The sequence below is a fragment of the Lycorma delicatula genome, chromosome 3 (assembly GCF_047948215.1).
Source record: "Lycorma delicatula isolate Av1 chromosome 3, ASM4794821v1, whole genome shotgun sequence".
In the NCBI taxonomy this organism is placed as follows: domain Eukaryota; kingdom Metazoa; phylum Arthropoda; class Insecta; order Hemiptera; family Fulgoridae; genus Lycorma; species Lycorma delicatula.
The window spans coordinates 179778771-179795031 of NC_134457.1; the positions used below are offsets into that span (position 1 = coordinate 179778771).

The following is a 16261-nucleotide window of genomic DNA, read 5'->3' on the forward strand; positions in this document are numbered from 1 at the left end:
ATAGTAATAAGGTTTTGGTTATTACAGATTACAAGGGGATTCTGTAGCGAATGGTGGTTTTGAAGATTTACATTTCAAAGATGTACAGGTGGATTCAGGTTCATTTACTGATCCTTGTTTTGATTTGATAAATTTGACAAATGTCAAGCTTGATGATAAGGAACAGTTTATTGGGGCTAATGCATTTAAATTAAATTTGAATGATAGTGATAAGAATAATATTAATAAAAATATAGCAGTTGATTCTGAAATAAATATTAATAAAGTAAATCCTAATGACAAAGAACAATTATGTAATTAATATCATTAGTAGTAAAATTCATGAAATTAAATGTGAAAATTTAGCTCGCAAACCAATTTTTAATAATAAAAAAGTAATTTACTATTTGAAAAACAAACTAAATAAAAATAATTGTACTATTTTAAAATCAGATAAAACTAATACACTTATCATGAATATCGAAAAATATAAATAATCTGATGAAACAATAAATATTAGAAAATAATTTCAAAGAAATAAATGATCCCCCTAATAAATTTTTAAAAATAACTAAGTTTAATAGCAAAATACCATAATATTTTTAATTATAACAATAACTTACAATATCACTCCAGATTATACCCTTCTGAACAAATTGCACCAAAAATTAACTGGAACAAATTTCCAAAAATATATAAACCTGGTATCCCTATGCGACCTTTGATTAATTATACAACTGCTCCATATTATATATTTCCAAAATAACATATAAATTACTTAGGATAAAAATGAATTTAAATTATAATTATAATATAAATAATGAATTTGAATTTGTAAATAAGTTGAAAGACTTAACAATTGAAGAAATACTAGGATGGTTAGCTACGATATTAGTAATATGCATTCTAGCATACCCATAGACAAAACAGTTCACATAATAAAAAATAAATTAATACATAGACCCTTTGTTTGTTGATAACATTATTACTATAATTACAAATACGTATAATATTTGTGACAAATATTATATTCAGGAAACTAGCTTACCAATGGGTTTTCTTTTGTCAGCCATCATGTCTGAAATTTATTTACATGATTTTGAAAATAAAATTATTTATGGCATTATTCATACTTATGATATTCTATTATGGACTCGGTATGTCGGTGATATTTTTGTTGTTTAATACATAAAAGACCATGAAATTTTTCTAGCAGATATTTATTTTTTAATTAATCCAAATTCTTGTTCTTATTAACTTATCAATGGTGAGGTCAGTTTAATTCTTATTTACTTTTTAAAAAAAACTTAAGCAAAGGAAAATAAGTAAGTTTATTTTTTCTAAATGAATATATAAATACCTTCTATATATATTATATATAGAAGGAATTATATATACAAGGTATATATTATACCTTCTTTTCCATCTAAAAAAGGGCAGTATTTTGTGAAAAAATGTTGCTTTAGAATCTGCCATGTTTATGAGAAGAGTAACCCCTCCTTTTAAATTCAGAAAAATAAACAAAATTACCTGGTAACAGCATCTACGGCTTCCTGAAGGCTATCTCTCGTACGACCTAATAATCTCTTTGAGTGAAAAATTTTTGCTGATTGTAGACAAGCTTCAGCAAGACCTTTAAGGACAGGAACATCCTGAGGATATTCTTCAGAAAGTTTTCTGAACTCAGGTATGACATCCTCTGGTTCTTCAGTAATCTAAACATTAACCCCTTAAATTACCAATCTTTTTTCAGCTAAATTTTAAAATATTACCATATGTATAACACTAAAACCAATGTTTTTATAATAAATCAAATTTGATTCAAAGTTAACAGACAGTTTAATAACACATTTTCAATGATATTTGCAGTTTTGTTATAAATGACATTTTTGTTGTTGCACTGTTATAATTTTTCTGTTTCATTAATGATGTTTTTTTTTCAAGACACATATTTATGATACCACTAAAAAAATATATTTGTATTCTATTAATTGTAATTTTGTATTCAATTATGTTTCAGGATATTTAAATTTATTTCTTCAAACTTAGATATATAGTACTTCTAGCAGTCTAGCAGTAGAATGTTTTAGCAGGTTCATTTACAGATGCATTCTGTATTTTTTTTCTGGAAAAAATATCCCCAGAAGTAAAACCATGATTAAATTAAGAAAATGTTTCATTAATCCAATTTCTTACATCATCAACATCCCTGCCGAAGCAGCAGGCCTGGCTGGCCAGCCGAGGGAGCTGCTTGGTGCAGACGCTACCTTCCCAGCCCAACCACTGGGCTTCAATCGCTCTGGCCATGGACTCACCAGCAGAAGCCAGCCCAGCATGGGATCGCTCCAGGAGAACCACCTCAGCTGCGCCGGCAGTAGATGACCAATGCCAACCCGACAGTACAGGGATCTTGGGGCCATCACTGCCACGTTATAGTGGGGACCCAACTGAACTGCCGCTAAGGGGAAACTCAATCTGATTTAAACGGACAAGCTGCAACTCCCTGAATACAGCCGAGTCAACATCACTGAAGACCAGCTTCTGCACCGAAGAGCTCTTCTCAGAGCTAATGCAAAATCGGCCCTTTTCAGAGCCACCAGTCCAGAAACCTCAAACAGTCCTTTTCAAGGCTACCACAAGGTTTCAAATGGCAACGTGCCGTTGAAGCCATACGGTGACAACAATAGCCCTTTTCTGGACTACCATAAGCCTTTAGATTTCCATGGGTCATAAAAGCCATTCGGGGACAACTACAACCCTTCTTGGGGCTACCATAAGGTTTTCAAGTGCCAAGTTCTGTCAAAACCATACAGCGACAATGTCTACATAGAAAATAATTAGTAAAAATTAAAAATTAGTAAACATTCCACTCTCGATTGTAATTCTAAACAAACGAAAAATCAATCCTGAAATTCTAATTGAATTCAATGTTTCATAATTCTACTAACATACATCAGAATTTCATCTAAACCAAATCTTTATTAAATTGAAAGTTAATTTTATATTTGTGTAAAAACCTTTAAATTATATAGAAATGTTTAGAAGGTATAATGAAATGTAAAATATACAATGAAAGAACTTGTTTTAATACTTTTAATGTATTTAACTCATTTAAAGATTTCATATGCATGATGGTAATTTCTGTCACAGACTGAGCAGGAAGATTAAGAAAAAATACTATACCATCACATTGAGGAATATTAAAAAAATAAACATTAAAACTGTTTATTTTTTTAAATATTAATTTCTGATAATGTCAGTCATTTTATTTTATTCTAGCTGTTATTCTGGTATGCATAATTAAATACTATGAAAGGTAAATAATTGATAAAAATTACTGCAAAGAGAAAAAATATGATGCGGACATGACATGACTTCCTTGTACGCTTATTAAATTACATATACACATTTTTTTTTTATTGAATTATTATTTACTGTAAATTTTTTTTTACAATCAGAGGTTCATAATTATTAATAAATCAATATATTTAAATTAAAAAAAAAGTTGGAAAAAAAGGGATAAAGTCTGATTCAAACCAATGTGCCTTGTATGATCCAAATATTTCATTAATTAAAATTTTATTTGGCAATAACTCTGGAACCAATGAAAATAAGTACCGCTTATGATATATTGTTGAAAAACTCTCAATGAGGGCTTATTACTGCAGTTAAGAAGAAGTCTAAAATCTACATTTTTTTTGGATTTTGGGCTTTTTTGGACACTTTTGGTTCAATCAATTGCAATCAAAAGGGGAGGTGCACAACTAGATGTTACAACAGTCCTACATCTGAAATTTTAAAATCCTGCAGGTAATCGTTTCTGAGTTATGCGAGATACATAAGTACAGATGTCATGTCAAAACTAGTCAAAATGGACATTTCTGTTGAAATCTGAAAACCGAAACTTTTCATGATCGCAATGCTTCATTTACTTTGTACACTAAGTAAAAAAGAAATTACAAATAGAAACAAAAAGATATATAATGTAATGTAAAATATAATATAAAACTTCAAACAATACTGTATGATAAATGCAAAGAATGAAAGGCATAATAGAAAATAACTTATTAGTATTAACATTTTTAATCCCTTGTATGTGAAATAAATATGAAATATATATTTTTTAATCAAATTACAAACCAGTTTAATTCGAGCTATTTGAAGTTGTGGATACAAGGATCCTGGTCTTAACTGAACAACCTTCTGATAAGATTTCTGTGCAGCAGTATAAGCTTTTCTAGCCAGGTATGCATCTCCTAAGACCTCCCAACAGTTACTAAAACAAAATAAATACTGTATGTATACAAACATAATACATTAACTAATAAATATTCGTTTTTAATGCATTAAGCAGAAAATACAACTGTATGAAATGAAGACATATTTATATTTTAGGATATTTTTACATCCAACAGATTCTCCAGCCATTATACTTGCTGGGCAGTCAGTGATCCTTCAAGAAGATCCACCCACAGGCTGTCACTGCCACCTGATTATAAAAAGAATATATATATATATATATATATCAACTATCTGATCTACAAGAACTACTTTATGAACTTGGCTTATGTTGCTGGCATTCTGTCTTTATAGTTAGCACTTTTTTTAGGATGGAAGAATATTTTAGATGAAAAAATTAATTTTAAGAGGGTTGCACCTCATCCTCATCATCAATATGATGATAGAAGTTATAAATAAGAGCCTAATGATAAATATATTTTGGTATATGCCAAGAAATTGGTTTGTCAAATTTTCCATATCTCATAAAATGTAATCTAATAAGTCTTTGTATTGCAGAAAGAGATACTGACAGGCAGCATCAAGAAACAAGATATTAATTGCTGAATATTTACCTCAAATCACCGGTTCTTATTACTGAGTCTTTTGTCTTAATTTGTCATTTCATGAAACAAATTACCTGAACATACAAATAAAAGGCAAAAACTTACCTTTACAACTTGATTTTACATCATGCTGAAAATTGAATACATTTGTTCTTGTGTGGTAAATTTCAAAACAGTTTTCTATATAATGGTATTTTGCATTTTTTACGCTGATAAATTGTTTCTTTTCTTAATCTTTGGCTGGAACACAGTTTACACCTCTTGGTAGGTTTAGCCTTATTAGTTGAGGAAACCTTTTCTATAAAATGGGCCCAAAATCTTCCATTCAGCCAAAGAGGAGATATCCCTGAAGTTGATGGTCGACCACTGGTGTGTCCCTATCTTGGAGGTGAATTGAATTTAGGATCTGCTCACTTAAATTTCAATGAAAATCATTAAGTTTTATAGTTTTCCTGTTATATTTCTATAATAATAATGCTTGCATTATACAAGGTGACATCAAAAAGATAAAAAAATAATTTTTTATACCCCTTTGCAAACCTCCTCATTACTGGGAGTGACACCAACCTTTATCTACCCCTCCTATATATATATTTGTTGTAATCAAACACTGCATTAGGTTTCAGGGTTTTTTAGGGTTGAGGTTTCTAATTTCTCACTGGCTCACAACTTCTATAAAGTCGGATTGTCCATGAAAAGTAGAAAGCATAAAAAACAACTTGTATAAGTTGTAAACACACAGCTGATCTAAAAGTAATGATAAAAATAAAACTATCGAAATAGAAATGATAGCAAATGACTGCAGTTGATATAAAACATCTAAACTTCTAAACTTCTCTATAAGATAAAAAACCCGAAACTATATCTTGCAGTAGAATGTACATGCTCAAATATAGTGATAGGCAGAGTCCATCTTTCATAATTACGCAATAAAAAAAACACGATGGACTGTGTTCATCTTTTGTGATGAATGGGTTAATGCACCCTTCCAACATTACTAAGTAATAAAAAATTGTTACAGAAAAATAAAAAACTAATTTTTATTATCTTTCTTGATCCGAAACTTGTTCTTTCCATTTTAATGAATGGTGCTTACAGTTACCCATTTACTTTCAACCCAACACAACTTTTGTTGTATTTTATATCCCAACAATTTTAACATGAATGAAATTTTATAGTAGCGATTTAAAATGTTAAAAGTTTCTATTTTCTAATATTTCCTGGCCTGCTTGGAGACATTTTTTACAATATTTATCCAAACATTTTAGTCAAACAACTCCATTATTGTGTTTCGGTATTTTTTATAAAGTATGAGGTTATTTTATGTTTTTATATTACTTAATGTCAATCATAGTTATGACATTTGTCAAATAATTACCAGCATAATTAATAAATTAAACATGTTAAGTTTTAGTGAATAGTAGAAAAAATGAAATATTTTTAATACTAACAGAATCAGATATGACAGTAGAAAATTACCACATAGTTGACTGGAATAACAATCAAAATCAAACAATTTATATTTTTCTTAATCAACAACTGTATTGTTAATATTTCACACATTAAAATAGTAATGGAAAAATAAGGAGGTATTTTTTATTATCTCTGCAGAGTACTGTTGACATCATGTCTATGACGTTACTCGATAACCTGGCATTACATAAATAAATAATCAAGGGTTACCTGATTTAGTAGAGTCCGGTTACATTAAATATAAATGAAACTACAAATACTTATGATTCTGTCACTTTAAAGAATCTTAATGCAGTAGCTAAAGTAGCCTAAGAAGAACAATGCTCATTTGACATTAAATGTCAATGAAACTGGCTCTACTATAAACATTTTCATTACAAATGTGTACAGCCAAAGGAAAAAAAATTACATCTGCACATTTTTTAAAATAGAAGCAAATCATATTTGACAAATACAATGTTCAAACATCACGTTATACTGTTGCAGGATGTTCATATTTGTTATGTAGGTGCGTATTGTTGCCACATGCTGTGTTTACTATCGGCTAGCACAATATTACAATACTAGCAAGTAGATGTAGGGGGAGTTTGTAGTTCCCCTGCATGCCTGCACACAAGCTCCTTCTACCAAAATAGCAGACGACTGCACAATGACCCACCATGCGCCAGCAGCTTTATAAACAGCAGCATGGCAATACAAGAGCATTCACTCTCAGACCACCACCAGAAAAGATTACCCCAACAACGTAGGGGAAGACACCCACCTTGTGGTGATTCCGGTCACCACACCATCCCCTTCGTTCCTAGCCCTGAAGGGCTTTACCGGAGGTCATCTTCAGACCCTCTAACTGATTATATCTCATAGTCACCAGCCAAGTCTCAGTCAGGATGCCACCAACGCAAATGCCTCGGCAGACATTTACATCAGTAAAAACCAATAACTAGCCAACACTTTCACTTTAGGCTTCCTTCGAACATCTTCATTCACTTTTCCTATCCTACAGCATCACCCTCTGAACTAGTTAACTGAGTTCATGGAAGTATGAACCCCACTCCTAATTACAGTATAAACGCTTGTTACTGTAAGCGTTTATACTGCTAAACTATAATAATAATACTATATACTATTATAATAAAATAATACTATAATAATAATAATACTATATACTATAATATTATAGTATACTGCGTCATACTATAAGCCTCAAACATTGACTAAGCAACAAGTCAAATACAAAGCCAAACTCACACCACTCAAATATTTGTTATACATACAACAAAATTCAGACCTACATTTCAGCACCCACTACAAAATATACAAATTAACTAATTTAAGAAAAATGGATTCCAATCTGGTCCACAAGAGAGTCTGGGACAGACCTCTTACTGCCATCCAGTTCTATCTCAGAGTCCTGCGTGACATTTACTTTGTCACACTTGGAGACCACTCTCTGCAAGACAGCGCCACACCTCAAGGCTGCATGGACTACCATGCCCTCGGTAGCACGGTCACCTCCCCACCAACAGCAGCTCTGCCACTCAACTTTAACAATTACTGTTCTAACCTAACTAACTTGAGGCTCACTACCAAGACACCTACTTCCAACCAATCAAATGTCCCAATTTGATAATGGGCAACCGGTAACTTAGTCCATTTAAACACCTTCAGCCAACCTACGTAATGCAAGAAAATGGAGGAAACTATACTGAGATAGGGACTCTCTATACTGGGGCATCCTTTGGACAGGGTCTTCCCTACTTCTGAGCTGCCATCACAAAAAGCAAAAGAACCAGAACAAGAAGAAGAAGAAGAAGGAAGAAGTCTCTTGGCCAGCCCAATGTGGGATCTCTCAGCAGATGCAAACATTCCTGCTAGAGCAGAAGGCCTGGCTGGCCCAGCACAAAGCCTGCTAGCACCAGCAAGCACTCTGTCTTTACTGTAAAGACAGAGATAGACGAGAACCATCTCAGCTATGCTGGCATCAGATGATCTGGGGGTAATCCCCAACCATACTGTAGTGGGGACACAAGTCTGATTCCAATAGATGAGCCATAACTCCTTGACTACAATCCATGAACCAAGGTGACATTGTCAAAGATCAGCAGCCAAGGCAACATTGCCAGAGACCAGCAGTTGTACTCAACAGCCCTACTCAGGGCTACCTCATCCAACATCAAACAGCCCTTTTCAGGGCCACTATAAAATCTCAAACAGCCCTATTCAGGGTTACCACAAGGTTCTAAAATGACATATGTTGCCAGGGAAATATGGCGACTGTTTGTCGAATGTGATTAAGTAGTGTACTGGATCTGAATTGTGTCTATTTCTGAAGTAAACAGCTAGTTTTCTTATAAGGGTAACTAAAAATCTTATGAAATAAGCTATTAAAAAACACTGTATTTATCAAATTTGGTCCAGTTTGTCATTTCCAAATTTATGGTTTTAAATAAATTTTCACATAGAACTATAAATGGCAAAACATAGCTAATGGAAAAAATTTTCACCAGGTTTTAAGTTTGTGACAGACCTCAATGCAACTCAGTCCAACTAAAATAAAGGAATTTTATATTCATCTACATATATACTGAAGGAATATCTTCCTGCAGTCAAGCCTGCACAATCCAAAGGGGTTGATTTACAACCACTTTTCAGGAACTGATAGTCACTGCAGCAGGGATGCAGTAAAGTTCCAAACACAGGAATATTCAGTGAATCAATCTTTATAGCACAATGCCTTTGCTAACACAAACTTAATAAGGTCCAGGTTAAGATAAAAGCTGCATTCCTTAAAAGCCAGAGTCTAAAATGACCTGGAATATTTTAAGGAATAGAGAATCCTGAAAAATGAACTTGAGAAATAAGGATAAATGCCAAAGCCAAAGCAAAGTTTAATAAATTATTTTCTACAGATAACGAATATTAAACAACAGTGAATACAGATGCACTGCATGCTGCTGGCATTTATTACTGACTAATGAATATAACAATTGTTGATGCTGCATAATATTTGTATTGAAAAATAAATATATTACATTTATCAGCCATACATGATAGTCACTTATTTACTTATGAAACATTTTCTGATATTAATAAACATCATTCACCACATAACTGTATTTTTTAATAAAGAAATATCAAATTTTCATGACCTAACAGAATGTATGTATTTCAACAGAAAAACTAAGTACTGACAAATTAATAATTCAGCAAATTCTGTTATAACATAATAGTTTTAAAAAAACATAGTTATCTCTTATCTATAAAACTAAAAGAACATAAACATACGAGTCTTCCACATCAATACGAATAGCAGCTAGAAGGGATTTCACAGCAGCACCAACATCTTGAAGTTCAAAATGTTGAATACTTAATTGTAACCACGCCCATTTGCTTTGTGTTGTTTTTGTAACAGCAGTTAATAATTCAATATTTAAAGCCTGCAAAGAAAATAAAATAAAAAACATCAATAAATCCATTAATATGAGAGGTGGATCAAAAAATAAGTTACACCCTTACTGTGTTCTTGAACTGAAAAGGATATATTAATGTCTTACAGTGGCAGCACTGGTTGTGCTGTTGTCTTTAAGCTCCCCCAGCAGCAATTCTGTACAACATTCAGTACATGCGTAGTGTCATTGTCAAATATAGGATATCCTTTAGGGGTTTTGTCCAGATTAGAAGGGCATTCAGCAGTCCGATTTTTGTAGGCAAAAAATTACAATTGTGAAATTCATCGCCAAGTTGTTGAGGTATATGGTGAGACTGAATGTCACATCCCATGATCACAAAATGGTGCCAAATGTTCAGAAACGGAAAAACAAATGTGAATGACAGACTATGTGCTGGCGTCCTTCAACAGCAAACACAACGGGTAACACGGAACATGTGAATGAAATGATCTTGAGTGACTGGCATATTAAAATTAGAGAAATTGCAAGTGAACTTAACATCAGTTTGGTAGTTTGATTGTGATTATTCACGATCAGCTTGGTTACCGTAAGATGTGTGCACGATGGGTGCCAAATCTGTTGACTGACAACCACAAACATAAACATTTTGCATCTGCTCTTTCTTTTTCTTCAACGTTATTCCAGGACTGGTCCACAGTTTTTGAAACAAATCATCACAGGGGATGACAGCTGGGTGCTTCATTACAGTCCTGAGACTAAACGAGCATCACATGAACGGAGATACTAAGATTTGCTCAAAAGGTTATGCTGACATCTTTTTCAATTCCGAGGGAGTTATTTACAGTGAATTTATGCCCCGAGGAACAATAATCAATGCTGAATCTTAACGTGAAGACTTTAAAAAAATTGCGTAAAGCCATTAAAGATCGAAGACCTGGAAGATTGAGCAATGGTATCGTTTTTCTTTGCGACAACACTACTCCTCATTCAGCTCATGTGACAAAGGAGTTACTGCAAAAATTCAAGTGGGAAGTGTAGTCTCATCCGCCTTACAGCCCTGACCTAGCACCCTGTAACTACCACCTGTTTGGTCCTCTCAAGCGAGACCTGGGAGGGGAGCGTTTCACTAATGATGAACTGAAGGAAGCGGTAGTTAAACGGTTGAAGGAAATTGGACGAAATTTTTATGAGAGTGAAACTGAAAAACTTGTCACAAGGTATGAAAAGTGTTCAGAAAAACTTTGTGATTATGTCGAAAAATAGATGAAAATGTGTAGTTTTTTGTTCAATAAAAAAAAAATTGTCTTATAAATATGTGTTTGTTTCATAGAAGGGGTGTAACTTGCTTTCTGATCGTCTCTTGTAATTAAAAAAAAAAAAGTGGATAAAATATTGACTTATAAGTCAATAAAATAATAGAACCATCATAACTTTCAGAAATCAGAACGGTTTTCAGAAATATCATTCTAAGAATACAGCAATTAATATTTATGACCATTAAAACCTAAATAAGTAACATAATACGTAATTAAAAGTAAAATCATTACATAAGTAATTAATATAATTTATTTGGATAAATAATCTTATTCTACATTAAAAAAATAGCATTATCCAATATCATAATAATTATTATTTTACAATAGAGAATTTACAGAGTTAAAATCATTATTTTATACAAAAACTTTTTTGTATTAAATTAATTCACTTACATAGGTAAAAAAAAAATTATATCTATGATAAAATTCACAAACAATATATTATCAGAATATTCAGAATAAAAAATAATAAGTTATCTTTTTTTAAATCATTCATTGACTTATCTCAACTCGCATGCAATATAGAAAGAGCTCCTTGACAGAGTAAAAAGTTAGTGTATTAATGCTCAAAATCTGAACATTATAATAATTTATAATGAATTTGAAAGGATTCTTATTTAATTAATATATATATATATATATATAAATTCTATTAAATAAACCACCTGGTGTAGAATAACATTTATTATTGTTGTTTAATAAATAACAGCAATAATAATATATTTATTATGCAATAACAGAATTATTTCAATCGTGACTAAGGATGCGGGATCCCATGAAAGTATCTTAATATTCTATACTAGGTGGTTTGTTTAATATAATTTAACAGCACAGAGGAATAATATTAATTTTGAAAAGATTAATTTCAGTAATACACATATATATATATATAAATAAATAACTTGATCCACCAAGTACAGAATAATATTAAATTAGATAGGATGACACTTACCTTACACAGAGTACTTTCACAATTTTCTCGCATCTTAAGTTGATCCAAACTTATAATTGTTCACGTAAAATTACATACCATAAATACACAATATTAACAAAATAAAATCTTGATAAATACAATAACACAAAATTTGTTAAAATTTTGGATATAAACTTTAAAATCAATTCAAATCAAAATGGAATTAAATTTTTTTTTCCTTTTATATTTAAGATTTAAAATCAAAATCAAAAGTTAAAATTAAAGTTAAAAATTCCATATATAAAAATATGTTGTCAAATAATAAAAATATTAATTAAAAGTTAAAATTATAAATATGTTAAATAAGAAGGAGTGTGTATGTGTGTGGTTTGGCTAGCCAATATTATGTTACTGTCTGGATAGTAATATAATATACAATGGACATGTAATGTTCAGATTCAAAACACTAGTGTTTTGAATCAAATGTAATACGTCAAACAATCGATAAAAACAACACTTTATATAACAAAGTATGATGTACATTTTAATAACCACAATCTCTTAGTAATGTGTGAAGTCAGTTGTTACAAATATACTTTCATCACTTAACTACAACAAAATTACACATCACAAAACAATATATATAATAATCAATAATATTAAAAAAATTTGTGATTGGAATAAGCAACTAACTGTGTTAAATATTTTTGTAATTATTACATTTGAAAAAATAGATATTACAATAAAAAGATATCTCAATCGCATTATAAATTATTGAAAAAAGGAAATGAGCAACAGTTTCAGTTTTTACAAGTAACAGTAGGAAAACATGAGTTCATATGTTGTTATAAACATAAGCAGAAAGGTTGTCTTAATTTGATATCAAAAAGTTAGATCACTCTTACATTTTCTTTTCATGAGCATTCTTTTAACAATTTAAAATAATAATTTTCAAGCACACAAGACATAAATATTAATTTAAAATACTTACTGTCTCTCCCTGAATCCTGTATATATCACTAAGAGCCATTGCCACTTCAGAAGACCGTTTATTAAGATACAAAGCTTTTTTGTAACAACATCTAGCTTTTACTAAATCATGAGTAACATAATAACTACCCAGTTCTAAGTAAACTTTATACCAGTAAGGCGCTAATTTTCCAGCCTATAAAAGTAGAACAAACCATAAACATATTAAATATCTACTAGTTAAAAAAACATCCTAAGTAATCAAATAAATATACCAGCACAGTGGCTGGCTGTCATCAGACCAAAATCCACATTTCATTTACAAAATATTTAATTTGATAAGGAAAATTTTCGACCGACTAAGAAATTGCAAATGACATCGGCATTAATGATAGTTCTGTAGAACTAATTACATGATTTTAATGAATGATTTGAGCATGCGCAGCGGTTATGAAATTTAAGCCAAAACTGTTTTCATTTGAATAGAAGAAAGAAAGAAAGAAAGTCACCATCATCCTCAACACCAATGCAAACAAAACAAATGAAGAGCTAAGTGAAAGTAATGCTGACCAGTTATATTTTTTATTTTTATTATATTTTTTATGAAGTTGTGGATATGAATACCCACCATAAGGCCAAATTTCCAACAAACATACTACCTAGAGGTTCTGCATCATGATAATTACAGCCCTTTCTTCATGTGTAATCCAGGATTTCTTGGTCAAGTATGGAACTCCTAAGATCACCAGACCCCTTACTTATTAGACATGGAATTTTGTGATTTCTGGTTGTTCTCCAACCCGAAAATGGGGCTAAAGGAGTTCCAATTTGACAGCAGTGAAGACAGCATTATGCTGTTGCATTGACCTATTATGAATGCTGTCACATTATGTTTCACTGTTGCAAATAATCTAATTAAAATGTTAATATAGATAACTTTCTAAAAAATTTTCTAGAAATATTTCTTATGGATGAGTTTATCACTCTTTTGAATAATCAGATATTTCAGTTGTTAAAAGTGATATCACCTAGTATCTTTTGGTTACATACACTTCTGCTCTCCAAACATTTATATAGAAACATGATAATGTTCATCTCTTGCAAATTACAAACTAATGAAATTTCAACTGATAAATTGGATAAATTTCTGCAATCTAATTCATGGCAAACAACATAACTGATATACAACAAAGAATGGATATTGAAATGACAATGGTGTATCACAAAGTTATTTCATCTTTCGCATACAATAACCTGAGTACAGTAATGGAGACAAATAGTGTATAATATACAATTTACTCTTGGATAAATTATAAATCCACATTCAAAAAATTGGATCCTCTTCAAAACACTCGTTATAATAATACACTAAACTAAATAATAAAACTAAATCAAGGTTTGCACACTATATAAAACAATAAATTTCAATAAACAAAATGGAAAAAGTATATTTATCTTTAATATAAACATGAATAAACAATAAAGTACCTTAAATAATGCATTAATGCATTGTTGAATCTCATCTTCTTCTAAACAACGCATACCTAGATGATACCAAGCATCTGGTGAGTCAGGATGTTTAACAGTAATACCAAAAAGTATATCAAGAGGTGGCATAGCCTTATCGGCTAGCTCAGCTAATTGAACTCGAAGTAATATAGCAGTAACCTCATTACTACCACTGGTATACATAGTTTCCAGTTTTGCTAACAATTTTTTTGCTATATCCCACTTTTCTAAATGTATATGAGCTCTGCACATACATTCCAAAGCCATTGCATTATTTCTGTCTTCTATTAACAACTGTAACGTTTAAAATCATAACAATAAATTAGAATTATAAACTTGCCAACAATTTCTACCCAATAGTAAAATTAAAGTTACAATCAAAAAGTAATTGTGTTGCTCCCTGTTAATATTTTAGAACTTGATAAATAAATAGAGTAATTTGTTTACGTTTAATAAAAATCTTCATTAAATTTTTGAACGCCATAAAATACAAATTAATATCTTTCAGTTCTGGAAAATGTAATTTTGTTCAACAATATATTTACTATGATAGCTTAAGATGAGATATCAGTCTGCAACTCACCACACAGGAGAAGACACCTTCTATGTGATGGTTTCGGTCACCTCACCACCCCCTCTGTACTTTGCCCTTATGGGCTTTACCAGAGTTCATCTTCAGTACCTTGGCAATGACATCTTTCAGTCTAGCCTCATCATAGCCCTGTAGGGGAAGACATCCAACTTGTGATGTTTCCGGTCGCCACACCACGTCTCTGTTCCTAGGCCCGAGGGGCTTTACCAGAGGTCCCTCTAACTGATTACATCTCACAGTCATCAACCAGGCCTCAGTTGGGATGCCACCGATGTAAATGCCTCCGCAGACATTTACATTAGTAAAACACAAATCAAATTTTGCCTTCACGTAGGCCTCAAACAGACATCACGGTCAACCTAACATGATTTCCTCAAACTAACTAACCGAGACCGCAGAAGCGCGGACCCTGTGCCTAGTCTAAATTTGACATCACTGGTCGGCCTAGCCTTGTGACTGATGAACTGACGATGAAAATCAACGATAAAATTCATGAAAATTGCCGTATTATGGAACATCGCTCTTTAACGTCAAACAATACTCTGCAAGCATTATTTCACTCCACTGTCACTGGTACCTGTTTGCCATGACTGAGATTTGATGGTGAAGATATTATCAAAGCTCATCACTGATGGCATCGAGATTGTCCAGAAAGAAATCCAGGTGTGAATCCAAAAAATGAAGTTTTATTATAACCCATACATGTTTTAATTCTGTTAATTTACTGTAATAAATAGTTGGGGGATTTATGATTTTATAAAATTTTTTTCACAACTAAATGACATCCATGCTGACTTTTCAATTTACCTTATCAGTTCTTCCTTTTCTTTTTCCTTTCAAAAATGTATTACTTGATTTTAACTTTTTCTTTCAAATAATGAAACCCAGAACATTTTTCCCCATTGCCTTAAATAAGGTTTTGAAAAGCCCAAACTTTACATGTAGTTGAGGTATAAGAATTATTTCTTAAGTTAACTAGTGGGGAATGTACAAACAACATTGTTCTGTCCAGGCATAAGTGCTTCACCTTTCGCCCATTTCTTTCTGATAAAATGATTTGTTTTGTCCCTGGTGTCCCAATCACAAAAAAAGCAAGAAAATTTAGTAGCAGAGATGGAAACCCATTAAATGCAACTTTTAAATTACAACATCTAGTCTAATGGTAATTGTTTACTGATTTATTTCTAACAGGATTATCATACTGTCATATTTTTTTTTCAAGTTAGTCGCATAAGATATTGGATCAGAAGAAAATT

At 31.5% G+C, this 16261-nt stretch overlaps 1 protein-coding gene across 1 annotated transcript in view; it reads right to left on the reverse strand.

The window, feature by feature from the left end:
• LOC142322251 (superkiller complex protein 3-like) overlaps positions 1-16261 on the reverse strand; it is a 55260-nt gene that overhangs the window by 34534 nt on the left and 4465 nt on the right. Inside the window, exons 2-6 of the mRNA XM_075361111.1 lie at positions 14393-14707; positions 12927-13100; positions 9582-9733; positions 4120-4255; positions 1510-1694 (exon numbers count right to left, since the gene is read on the reverse strand). Of these exons, the coding sequence (XP_075217226.1) occupies positions 1510-1694; positions 4120-4255; positions 9582-9733; positions 12927-13100; positions 14393-14680 (935 nt within the window). The 5' untranslated portion in view covers positions 14681-14707. The remainder of the gene's footprint in view (positions 1-1509; positions 1695-4119; positions 4256-9581; positions 9734-12926; positions 13101-14392; positions 14708-16261) is intronic.